Genomic DNA, 12,786 nt, shown 5'->3' with positions numbered 1-12,786 from the left:
GTGAAGCATTTATCTCCAGGGCTTTCTGAGGGTGTAGCTCCACATTCATTGTGTGGTACTCCTTGTGCATCGTTGATTGCTATAAACTTTTCTCTGGTTTCAGATTTGTGATTATCCGCCGGGAAAAACTTATCCAAGATCACATGGCAAAGCTTCAGCTGAATCTGCGGCCTGTGGATGTAGATCCAGAGTGTTTGCGCTGGACTCCTGTCATAGTCTCCAATTCCGTCGTCTCGGAGGAGGAGGAGGAGGAGGAAGAGGAGGAGGAGGAGGAGGAGGAGGAGGAGGAAGGAGAACAGGAAGAGCCTCAGAGCCAGGAAAGAGAATCAGAGCCGAGTGTAAGGGCACGAATGGTCCCTGTTGTTGATGATAGAAGAGCATAGTTTGGTTTTCATGAGTGTTTGTGATGTACCTATAATGGTATCTTAAACGAACACCATGAATTCACATTAGAATTTCTGAGTTTATTTCAGTGATAGAAATTTCAGGAAGACTGGGTTTTGTTTACTTCTTTCTATATTTTTAAGCCTTGTATCATTAGGAAACCTTCAAATTTGTTATAATATGTTACTTGTGAGTAAATATTTCTTATCAGAGTGCCAATAAGCAGCTAAATTTGAAGCTGTATAGAAATAGAGGAATCTGAATTGAATCTAAATCTGACCATTGTTTAAAATAAAATGAAGATACATTTTCCTTAAAACATTAAGGAAATAAACAGATGCATGTTTTCTAATAGAGCACCAAATAGTTCAGTGTCTCTGGCCATTAAAGGGTTAATGAGGGACTGTACTACATCATTTTCAATATTTTTCTTCACGTGATGTGTACTTGTCTCTGTTCTTTTTTTTAAAGCAGTGCTTTCACCCTTTAAAAATCTATGTCCTCCTTTGATAAACATAAAGTTTCATGCCCGTTTATAGTGTAATTTTCAAAATAAAATGAAATATTCAGAATAAAATAAGTCAAAATAATTACAGAAATTTTCTTTCATTTTTTGAGCATCCTCTTTCTCTTGCCCATGCCCCAGAGTCTGTCTCCTCTGTTTATAAATTTCTGTTTCTGAGAAATTTCATAAACTATCTCATTTAACATTTACTAGATTATAAGAATAATAATATTCACTTTGTTTATTGAATATGGTATTGTATAGCAGTTAAGAGCACTGGCTCTTGGGTCAGACTGTCTGGGTTTATATCCCAGCTTCTTCATTTGCCATTGCATGACCCGGGGCAAGTTACTTACATTTTTTGTGCCTCAGTTACCTCATTTGTAAAATGGGGATATAATAATAATAATATTTCATGTAATTGGTGTGAATTATACCCATATAGCATTTAAAACAGTGCCTAACACATAAGAGATATTTATGTTAGCCATTAAATAATTAATAACTTTCTCTTTAAAGCTCTGTTTTCTTTTTTTATCTCAGTATTTAAAAGGTCAGAATAGGAGATAAAACTAAATAAGACTGAAAATTAACCAGCATGGTTTTATTTTCTAAAATCAGGTGGGGAAGTCTGCATCTCGTGAGAACAAAGAACAAGATTCTTATTCTTTAGTAGAAAGTGAAAAGAAACCAGAAGTTACGGCGCCAGCCAGTTCTACGCGTTTGAACAAACAGGTCCTTCCCCGTGACAGTCTTCCTGCCAATAATCAGCCATCTCGGAGAGGCCGCTGGAGGAGGAAGAACAGAAAAGCCCAGGAGCGCTTTGCTGATGAGGATTCGAAACTGCTTTTGGAAGAGACATCAGCTCCTCCGGAGCAGTATGGAGACCGTGAGGAAAAATCAGAAACCTGCCAAGAACAGTACACGGAAAGCCAGGAGCAGTCGGCAACCTCGCAGGAGCAGCCGAGCCAGGACGGGAAGCCAGACGGTCCCAAAAGAAGACCGAGTGAGGTGCTTGAGCTCTGGCGAGGACCGCTCAAGAAAAGTCCCGAGCCTCTGAAGTGTGGACTGCCAGAAAGCCACGACCGGCTGCCCCGTCGCTACAGTGAAGGTCGCTACAGCGATGGGGACAGGACCCTCCTGCGGGGCTGCAGCGAGAGCAGTGAGGAGGAGGGGGAGCCCGAGAGCCCGCGGTCCAGCTCGCCCCCAGTCCTCACCAAGCCCACGCTGAAGCGGAAGGTGGGGCCCGTCTCTGTGCTGTCCTGGAGTTAATCCATAGTGTGTTAGCCTTTCAGCTTCAAGCCTCAGTATGTTGTAGCGTATGATGTTCCCAGGGAACATTTGAAATGTGCACATGACTTCTTTGGTTCATGGGAGTTCATTTACAAGTCATAAACTTATTTAAGGGCTGACAAACTGTTTTCAGCTTGCTGGTTTGATTTCAAAGTATGACTTTTCAGGGATTTAAAAAAAACATACAGGGACTTCCCTGGTGGTCCAGTGGTTAAGACGCTGCACTTCCACTGCAGGGTCACGGGTTTGATCCATGGTTGGGGAACTAAGATCCCGCATGCCACGTAGTGTGGCCAAACACAAACAAACACAACGTACAGATTAGAAATGTTTCTATTAGAAAAGGAGAGGAAACCACTACACAGTTCGATGGAAAGTGGGCGTAACGGTGCCCTGTGTTGCGATGCTCAGAGTGAAGCCATTCTTCTCACCCCAGGTGGTACTGTCTCCCCTGTCCTCTGTCCTGCCTTCTCGCTCTCCTCTCCACCCCTCCAGTGGTTTGACTTAACTTTGTTTTAAAAGTATTTTCTAAACTATATTTCATCATCTTGCAAAGGTTGAACGATAGCCAGATCGTTAGTAAACGCTGTATGATGATGACAATGAATTCTGTTAATCTGTATACCAGAAATCTCCCAGGCTGTGGAGTGAACTTTAAACATTGCTGCAGACCAGCCAGACTGAAGTGTGTCAGCTCTCTGGATGAGCCATTCTGTGCTAGTGAGGTGACAGCTTTCATCCAGAGCAATAAAATCATTCTTTTCCTTAGCAGAACCTTAAAAAAAAAAGATAGGGCTGTTTATTAAAGAATGAGCTTTCCATTTTAGAACAGTTTTAGATTTACAAATTCATTGCAAAGAAAGTACAAAGAGTTCCTATATTCCCCACACCCAGTTTCCCCTATTATTAACCTTTTACCTTGGTATGGTACATTTGTCACAAATAGTGAACCAGTACTGATGCATTTTTAGCTAGAGTCCAAACTTCATTCAGCTTTCCTCTGTTTTCCCTAATGTCTTCTCCTGCCCCAGCACACCACCTTACGTTTAGTTGTCATGTCTCTTTAGGCCCCCTTGTTGGTGACAGTTTCTCAGACTACTTGTTTTTGAAGGCCTTGCCAGGTTTGAGGAGTACTGGCTAGATTTTGTAGAATGCCCCTTATGATAGTAAAATGGGGTGATGTGTTTTGGGGAAGAAGGCCCCAGAGGTAAAGTGCCATTCTCATCACGTCATATAAGGGCATCTGCCGTGAGTCTGTACCGATTACGAAATACAAGGGTATTTGCTGTCAGTGTGACTTCTCACTGTTCACGTTCACGTTAACCCCAGTCGTCTGGCTCCAGGTATCAGGTTTGTCAGGTTTCTCTACTGTAAAGTTACTCCTTTTTTCAAACTCTTTTCCATACTATATTCTTTGGAAGGAAGTTACTGCCTACAGCCCATACTTAAGATACAGGGAGTTATGCTCTACTCCCTAAGAGCAGAATATCGTGTTAATTATTTGGAATTCTGCTTGGGAGATTTATCCATTTTTCCCCGTCTATTTCTTGATTCAAGCATTTATTTATATCAGTATGGACTCATAGATGTTTACTTTATACTTCGAGTTATAATCCAGTTCTACCACCTTATTCATTTGTTGCTCAGATTGTTCCAGCCTTGGCCACGAGGAACTCTTTCAGTTTTGCTCCTGTGTCTCTTCAACATACATACCCTCAACATTGTGAAGTTTTTTTGGTTTGTTTTGAGCACTTCGTTACATTCTGGTTCTACAGAATGTTCCAGGTTCATCTTGTATATTTCATGCCCCAGTCCTAGGATCAGCCATTTCTCCTCGGAGCAAGTCCATGTATTGTTTTGTTTTAATTTATTTGTTTATTTATTTTTGACTGTGTTGGGTCTTCGTTTCTGTGCGAGGGCTTTCTCTAGTTGCGGCGAGCGGGGGCCACTCTTCATCGCGGTGCGCGGGCCTCTCACTTTCGCGCGGCCTCTCTCGTTGCGGAGCGCAGGCTCCAGACGCGCAGGCTCAATAATTGTGGCTCACGGGCCTAGTTGCTCCGCGGCATGTGGGATCTTCCCAGACCAGGGCTCGAACCCGTGTCCCCTGCATTGGCAGGCAGATTCTCAACCGCTGAGCCACCAGGGAAGCCCGCAAGTCCATGTTTAACCTAGTTTGAAAATTGTGTTCTCAACTAGAAAACTAGTAAATTTGAAGTGGAGAAAAAATGATTAACCTGCTGTTCGTTACGTGATCATGAAGAATATATCTTTGCCATCCTAGGCTTATATTGCCTTTTTATAAAATAAAAGTGTGCTATTTCCCTGTGTAAAAAGAGAATATTATAACAGGCAGTGAGATCATGTACAGGATGCTTTTGAAATTTTTGAAGAGATTCACTTGACTAGGAGTCAGAAACTGTTTTACAGCCATTTCTGTACTGACTGGATATGACCTTAAAGCAAGTCCTGTAACTTCTCTGGCCTCTCTAGAACGAGGGGATTGAATTAGATCAGTTTTGGTGATACAGTATTATTTTGTGACATCTTTCATGTGATTCAAGGTGTTAGATCAACCCTAGTACAAAATTGTGCCTAATGTACCAGGTCCCAATAACAGAGTTATTTTACTTCTGAATGCTCACGGACACCAAGGAGACCTGTACCGATTCCCAGGCTCCACTGTACCTCTTTGTGGATAGCCTATGAAAATGGTGTACAGCCTTCCTCATGGTTCTGCTGACCTGCACAGTGGAGCTGTGAGACGAGGAGTGTTTTATTTCTCTTTTTCTTTTGAGGAAAAGAGAAGTTAAGGGACTAGCCACTGTGTCATTTCTGAAATAGGCAGCTTCCCTAGGGTGCTAAATTTAACTGAACTGTTAGTAAGGGAATGATAATATCTACTCTCTAGGTGTGCCTGTCTATTCTTTTACAAAGTTGTATTCAGTGATACTTTGTATCTGTGACACTTTATGTATGTATAGTATCTTACTATAGTATTTTTTTTTCTTTTACTATAGTATTTTGAAATAATATTCAAAATGTCTTTTGGCAAACGGCCTACTCATTTTGTATGTGCTAATTCTAGCAGGTTTAAAAACTATTACTCATGTTACTAATGGAAATGATAGCATTCATTGCTGTAAATAAAATGCTCCTTTCTCTTTTAAATAGAAACCAATTCTTCACCGAAGAAGGCGAGTCCGAAAACGCAAACACCACAATAGCAGTGTGGTCACAGAAACCATTTCTGAGACCACGGAGGTCTTAGACGAGCCTTTTGAAGACTCTGACTCCGAGAGGCCGATGCCCAGATTAGAACCCACGTTTGAGATTGACCAGGAGGAAGAGGAAGAGGATGAGAACGAGCTCTTCTCTCAAGGGTACTTCCGTCACTTGTCCTCACAGGACATTCTCAGGTGTCGACCTGCTTCTAAGAGGAAGTCTAAAGACGGAGACGAAGATGAAGATTCAGACGATGCTGATGGTATGTTTCGCAGAGCTGTTGCTTACTGTGGTTTTCTTGTTGTGAAAGATACAGCAGTGATAGTGGCAGACCTCCAACAGAGAGGGCTGAAAGGCAGACATGACCCACTGGGCAAGTGCAGAATGACTTGCAGCCTCTGAAGAGTTGTATCAAGTGTACTCATGCTCATTTTCTCACTTAGTTTTCTGTCCTTTTATAAAAGTGCTTTTTCATAGTTCCCCCTTCAACTCAAGACCTACTTTTGCCTCTGCAGAAAATATCTTGCTGTTAGGAAATTGTTCTTTTTGCCTACTCCTTTCTCGGCCATTATCTGAATCTTTAGTCATTGGGTAGATTAGACTTAGCATCAGGAAGATATTTAATTAATAACCCTTTACTGGAATGTGCAATCTATAGACCTGGCCTGTTTTGCTAATTGTGTATGCTGAGTGCTTAAAATAGGCACTCAGTAAATATTGTTAAATGACTAAGTGCTTAGACGTGGTTCTCAAATAAGGTCAGATTCATGTAAATTGGACTTGCTTCAGATCTGTTCCCGAATCATATCTCTAATATGTCTTACTCAACAAGTAGTAAATTTCTAATAAAAATGGTAACAGTACCTCAAAATAAGTTAAATTTTATGGCATAACTAAAAATCCACTGATTAGACTTGTTGTCATTTCCTTTGTAGAGATGAAAAAAATGGGCGTATATATGACTTGGGTCCCAAACTAGTTGTTCACGTCTAGCCTAAAGTTTCTGCCCGTGTGTAGTGCTGCTTCTGTCTGCAGGGCTTGCCTTGCTGGGGTCAGATTGAGCTGCTTTGCTTTGCTGGGCGAATTTGAAGGAATCTTTTTGTCCACACTCGGTACATAAATCTATAGCTTTTATGTACTAACCAGTTGGGCTTTTATTCTCCTTTTAAAAATAAATTCACTCAATTTCAAATCTAGTAGACAACTTGCATTTTCTTCAGTCTCGTATTTTTGTATAATAAATACTTTTAATATAGTAATAAGATGACTAAGTTTTTTGCTTTATCGTGCATGATTTTCCAGAATTTTATTATGTTATATTTTGAGATGTATAACTAGGAAGCTAAAAATTTATTTTGTAAAATGTGGCACTTTAGTAAAATTCTATCTTGGATCATCATAGATTAAAGTAGTATCCTATAAGTTCCTGTTGGCCAAATTTTTCTCTAATGTAGACATTTCCTATGTTTATTTTCAGGTTGTTACTGCTAACTGTACCTTTTCAGTCCCACCAGTGCCCCTCCCCCTCAATCCTATTGAAAAATAGGATTTGCTGGTCTTCTCTTTAAAAATTAATGGGAAATGTGGATGTACTTAATACCACACCAAACTGTACACCTAAAAATGTTAAAATGGTAAATTTTATGCTGTGCCTATTTATAGTTTTTAGAAATAGAAAAAATCATTGGGGAGAAGATAATGTTAATAATCAAATTTATTTCTAATAAACCATTGTCATTGGTACATTAACTTTTGCTTCAGGTCAGTATTTGTCCGGGACTACATGCCTTGCAGCTCTTCCTATACAAACACAACATTGGCTGGGGACTGTTGGTGTAGGGTTGCTCAAACATGGCCTGGAGTAATTGGCTCGATATTACCTGAAGTAATGATTTTGTAGAAACTAAGAAAACCAGAGCAATAATATAAATTGCAAACAGGGGTCGGGGGAAAGAAGGGGAAATGAGCTGATGTGTAATTTACACAATAAAGACAGCTTGTCTAAAGTAGCTGTAGGAACTACTTAGTATTTGCATCCTTATAAAGCTTATTTCCATTTTAAAGATGGTGAAACTGAATACTAAGAGTAACTCTCCAGAGCTATGTGGTTGGTGATGATAAACTTGAACCTAGTGGGTGGACCAGGGTCCTCTCGTTGCTCCGCCAGTTCACTGTGTGACTTCAGAGGATAGCATGAAATGGGTGTCTCCTTTAGATTCTTAACTGGAAAATGAAGACAGTCAGGAGTTCAGGATGATTATTAAAATCATTTCTGTTGTACGTGTGGTCTCAGAAAGAGGCACTAAAAAATACAAGATCCTGTAATCTGTTTTTATTTTTTATCCCTCCTGTGCAGACACTCCTATCCTAAAGCCAGTATCTCTTTTGAGAAAATGTGATGTGAAGGATTCTCCACTTGAGCCAGATACGTCCACGCCCATGAAAAAGAAGAAGGGATGGCCCAAGGGCAAGAGCCGCAAACCAGTCCACTGGAAGAAAAGACCTGGTCGCAAGCCGGGACTTAAGCTGGATCGGGAGCTGGTGGCTGTTTCTACTCGAGAATGCATTGTTGAGCCCGTTGTTCCCCTTCCTGAGCCTGGATGTGAACCCCAAGTTCAAGAGAACCAGGAAGCTGTTGAATCACGAGAAGACTTGCCTTTAAGGGAGGAAAGGAAGGAAGGGGAGGAGCTGCCCCTGGAAGCGGAGGAGGGGGAGGAGGGGGAGGAGGAAGAGGACACCACCAGCAGTGACGTCAGGGCGGCCTCTCCGGCGGACAGTTGCAGCCCCGAGACCGGAGCCAAGGAGCCCGAGGTGGGCGAGGAGGGGGAGGAGGAGGAGGAGCCCCGCGTCCCTGCAGGGCAGCAGCCGTCGGAGGAGGGGCCACAGGAGCTGGCACAGCGTGCCCGCGAGGAGGAGGAGGAGGAGGAGGAGGACGCCGCTGCGGAGACCCACCAGAGCGAAGACCATGACGCGGACGACGAGGACGACGGCCACCTGGAGCCCACAGAGAAGAAGGGGCCGGAGGAGCAGCCGGCTGGGGGCGACAGCAAGGAGGAGCACGGTGGCCAGGAGTCTTTTTTAGATCCTGATGTGCACAGCAGTCGGGAGCACGCAAAGGACAAGGAGGAGACAGAGCCGGATTCCGAAGAGGAGCAGACTTCCCACGACGCGTCCGTGGTCTCGGAGCACATGCCGGGCTCTGAGGACGACCACGAGGAGGACTCCCACTCTAAAGAAGAGCTGCTGCAGCTGAAAGAGGAGGCGGAGATCCCTCACAGTGACCTGGATCTGGAGACCGTGCAGGCCGTGCAGTCTCTGACTCAGGAGGAGAGCAGCGAGCACGAGGGCGCCTACCAGGACTGCGAGGAAACCCTGGCGGCCTGCCAGACCCTGCAGAGCTACACCCAGGCCGACGAGGACCCGCAGCTGCCCCTGGTGGAGGACTGCCACGCCTCGGAGCACAACAGCCCGCTGTCTTCTGTCCAGTCCCACCCCAGCCAGTCGGTGCGCTCGGTCGGCAGTCCCAGCGTGCCTGCCCTCGAAGGGGGCTACACCCAGATCAGCCCGGAGCAAGGATCCCTGTCCGCGCCGTCTATGCAGAACATGGAGACCAGCCCCATGATGGATGTGCCTTCCGTATCGGACCACTCCCAGCAGGTGGTGGACAGCGGCTTCAGCGACCTGGGCAGCATCGAGAGCACCACGGAGAACTACGAGAACCCCAGCAGTTACGACTCCACGATGGGCGGCAGCATCTGCGGGAACAGCTCCTCCCAGAGCAGCTGCTCCTACGGCGGCCTGTCGTCCTCCAGCAGCCTCACCCAGAGCAGCTGCGTGGTCACCCAGCAGATGGCCGGCGTGGGCGGCAGCTGCGGCCTGATGCCGCAGAGCAGCGTCCCGCCCGCCGCCGCTGCCGCCCCCTGCAGCATCAAGTCCCCTCAGAGCTGCGCTGTGGAGCGGCCTCCCAGCACCCAGCAGCCGCCGCCGCCCCAGCCGCCCCCGCAAGCGCCGCCCGCCCCGCCGCCGGCCCCGCCACCGCCGCCGCCGCCGCCGGCCCCGCAGCCACCGCCGCCGCCCCCGCAGCCCCAGCCCCCGGCCCCGCCCCCGCAGCAGCAGCAGCCCCCGCTGTCCCAGTGCAGCATGAACAGCAGTTTCACCCCAGCGCCCATGATCATGGAGATCCCAGAATCTGGAACCACGGGGAACATCAGCATCTACGAGCGGATCCCCGGGGACTTCGGGGCCGGCAGCTACTCCCAGCCGTCAGCCACCTTCAGTCTAGCCAAGTTGCAGCAGCTGACCAACACCATTATGGACCCTCATGCCATGCCTTATAGCCATTCTCCTGCTGTGACTTCCTATGCAACCAGTGTTTCTCTGTCCAACACGGGACTGGCTCAGCTGGCTCCGTCGCACCCCTTGGCTGGGACCCCTCAAGCACAAGCCACCATGACGCCGCCCCCGAACTTGGCCTCCACTACCATGAACCTCACGTCCCCTCTGCTGCAGTGCAACATGTCTGCCACCAACATTGGCATTCCCCACACTCAGAGGCTGCAAGGGCAGATGCCAGTCAAGGGGCACATCTCCATCCGCTCCAAGTCTGCGCCCTTGCCCTCCGCGGCAGCTCACCAGCAGCAGCTGTATGGCCGCAGCCCGCCTGCGGTCGCCATGCAGGCTGGCCCTCGTGCGTTGGCTGTTCAGCGTGGCATGAACATGGGGGTTAATTTGATGCCAACCCCCGCCTATAATGTCAATTCCATGAATATGAACACCTTGAACGCCATGAACAGCTATCGGATGACGCAGCCCATGATGAACAGCAGTTACCATAGTAACCCTGCCTACATGAACCAGACAGCACAGTATCCTATGCAGATGCAGATGGGGATGATGGGGAGCCAGGCCTATACCCAGCAGCCTATGCAGCCAAACCCTCATGGAAACATGATGTACACGGGCCCCTCCCACCACAGCTACATGAACGCTGCTGGCGTGCCCAAGCAGTCACTCAACGGACCTTACATGAGAAGATGAGCAAGACGAACTTGCAGTTAAAAACTTAAATATATATAAATAAAGGAACCTTTTATACTGACAAACCAGAGAAAAATGGACCTTTTTTCCAGTTAAAATATTGCTGTAGATTTAGAGGAATTTTTCTTTGGTTTATTTTATTTTTTAGAAAACCTGGTCTTTCTTCTCTTTTTTGGGGGGGTTCATTTTGTTCTGGGTTTTGGTTTTCTTCACAATCTTGAACATTTTACAATAGAACTCATCTAAAAATGGATTTGGGGACGGGGAAACATGCACAAAAATCTTTTCATAATTAAAAAGAGCCTTACTTTCTTTACACACCACATGGACAGACTTTGTGTAAGAGTGAATTATCTTTATTTTATTTTAAGATGTATGTTTCCCCTCAGTGTTTGCAGCTCCCAATGTTGTCATTTTTAAATGTTATATATACATCTCGAGGGTTAGCCAGACCCTTTCCTCCACACCCAGCCTTTCATTCCCTACTTCATTCCAGCAGGAGGCACTTACGGGAGACTCGGACGGGGACATGGAGAACAACCCAAGCTCCTTAAACTTATTATTATTGTTAATATTATTATTATTATTAATAAAGTGAGGCAGGAAAATGCTTCTCCTCTTAAAATCCCCTCCACTCCCTACACACACACACATGCACGCACACACACACACCTCTTGAAACCTTTCCCCAAGAATGTTTCTTTATAGATGAACTTCATTGAAATGTTTGTTTTTCTTAAATCAAGTGTAATATAATTTTTTTTTAAACTATTCCCGCTCAGCACTCAGAGACACAAAAATACTGTAAGTCTCAGTTAACAGCGGAATCTCAGAGGAAAGCTGTTTGCAATCCTAATCCAGCCTTGGAGGAATAGATGGTCAGTTAACAATCAAAAAGAGGCAATTAACCTCCTGTTTTTTACCACCTGGTGAATCAGCCATACGCACATATTCCACGCAGCCTCTTGTTTTTGGTATGTACTTTGAGATGCCAAGGGTCTTGATTCTTGAGCCTTTGACTCTGATTAAACTCAAACAGTCCCCAGTGATTAGCCTCTTATATTCTCATGTAAAGGGTTGGTGGATGACTGTACATGTCAGTGATTTGAGAAATACCTGACTAACCTTTGACACTGTTTACTTTGTGTTGGAAGAGATGACGCAGAATGTGTGTCGTGAGGGAGATCGTGGTGTGAGTTTTATAGCTACTTCAGTGATACATACCTCTAGTTTTCCTTTGTTTTTTGAGATCCTGAGTTCCTCCCCTGTGAATCAGAGTGCGCCAGCCCCTCTCCTGTGAGTGGCTGAAGAGAAGAGGGATTAAACCAACCACCAGCATAGTAGGGCAAATCTGGACAGCAGGGTTTTAGCAGGCTCCTGTGTTGCTCCCAGCTTCATTCTCTTTTCTCTTGTGCAGCCAGTTCGCCCATTCTCTTCTTGTTACTTGCTCCAGGGATAGGTAAAAAAAAAAATATATATATATATATATATATATATATATATATATATGTGTGTGTATATATATATATACACATATATACGTTCCATCATTAGAAGATGGACACTATTATACCACTTGGTATGTGCAGTCAAATATCCAAAAGGGGGAAGTACTGCTTAAAGAAATACCTGTAAGCATTAAATTCTCTCCTTTATTTGTACATTTTATATAGATAAATTTTTGAAGTACGAATTAGGCATTAAATTTTTTCAAATGCACAGGTTTGTTGGGTTTTTTTATACACTTTAATTGACTTTCTCAATTAAACGTGTTAGGTAGAAAAAGGCAGAATTCCACATCTTACCGCTGTCGATTCTGAGCATGTGCAAGGCTGTGTAGGACCCAGTTTCTCTGTATATACTGTTGCAGTTCCCAGTCGTCTGTGTAGAACGTGCACTGTGCTGCCCTCTGCCTACTCTTCCGCGCTGTCATTGCTTCCTGGTTGGGGTGGGGACGGGGTGGGTCGGGAGGGAGGGAGGTGTATTGGGAGGAGGGTGGGTCAAGGCAGAAGGAGAAGCTGTTGAAATGAGGGCCGTGAATTCAGTTTCTGTTGGTTTGCGGTTGTGTTTGGTTTTGTTTCTTTAAAAAAAAAAAAAAAAAAATTTCAATCAGGCAGCTCCCTTTTCCACAAGCCTTTTTGTGACTTTAGAACTATTGTAGAGAAAATGTTTTTTTCTATATTATAAAAGAAATTATCCAACACAGTAATATTGGTACCTGTCATTTTTTCACTTCTGTTTAAAAAAATGTATTTTTAGCAAGATAACTTGGGTAATCTTCTAAAAAAAGAAATTTAAAAACTCACTGTTAGTGACTTTGATGCCTTTTAAAATAAGAGCTTTTT

The 12,786-nt window shown here is 44.7% G+C and overlaps 1 protein-coding gene across 1 annotated transcript in view; it reads left to right on the top strand.

Annotated features, from left to right (window-relative positions):
- Positions 1 to 12,379, top strand: part of KAT6A (lysine acetyltransferase 6A) — a 108,740-nt gene extending 96,361 nt beyond the window's left edge. The window contains exons 14-17 of the mRNA XM_068531984.1: positions 104 to 338; positions 1,511 to 2,128; positions 5,354 to 5,666; positions 7,761 to 12,379. Coding sequence (XP_068388085.1) covers positions 104 to 338; positions 1,511 to 2,128; positions 5,354 to 5,666; positions 7,761 to 10,441 — 3,847 coding nt within the window. The 3' untranslated portion in view covers positions 10,442 to 12,379. The remainder of the gene's footprint in view (positions 1 to 103; positions 339 to 1,510; positions 2,129 to 5,353; positions 5,667 to 7,760) is intronic.
- The last annotated feature ends 407 nt before the right edge of the window (positions 12,380 to 12,786 follow it).

The sequence above is a fragment of the Eschrichtius robustus genome, chromosome 21 (assembly GCF_028021215.1).
Source record: "Eschrichtius robustus isolate mEscRob2 chromosome 21, mEscRob2.pri, whole genome shotgun sequence".
Lineage (NCBI taxonomy): Eukaryota > Metazoa > Chordata > Mammalia > Artiodactyla > Eschrichtiidae > Eschrichtius > Eschrichtius robustus.
The sequence above is the reverse complement of the archived record's forward strand: the minus strand, read 5'-3'. Positions and strand labels throughout refer to the sequence as shown.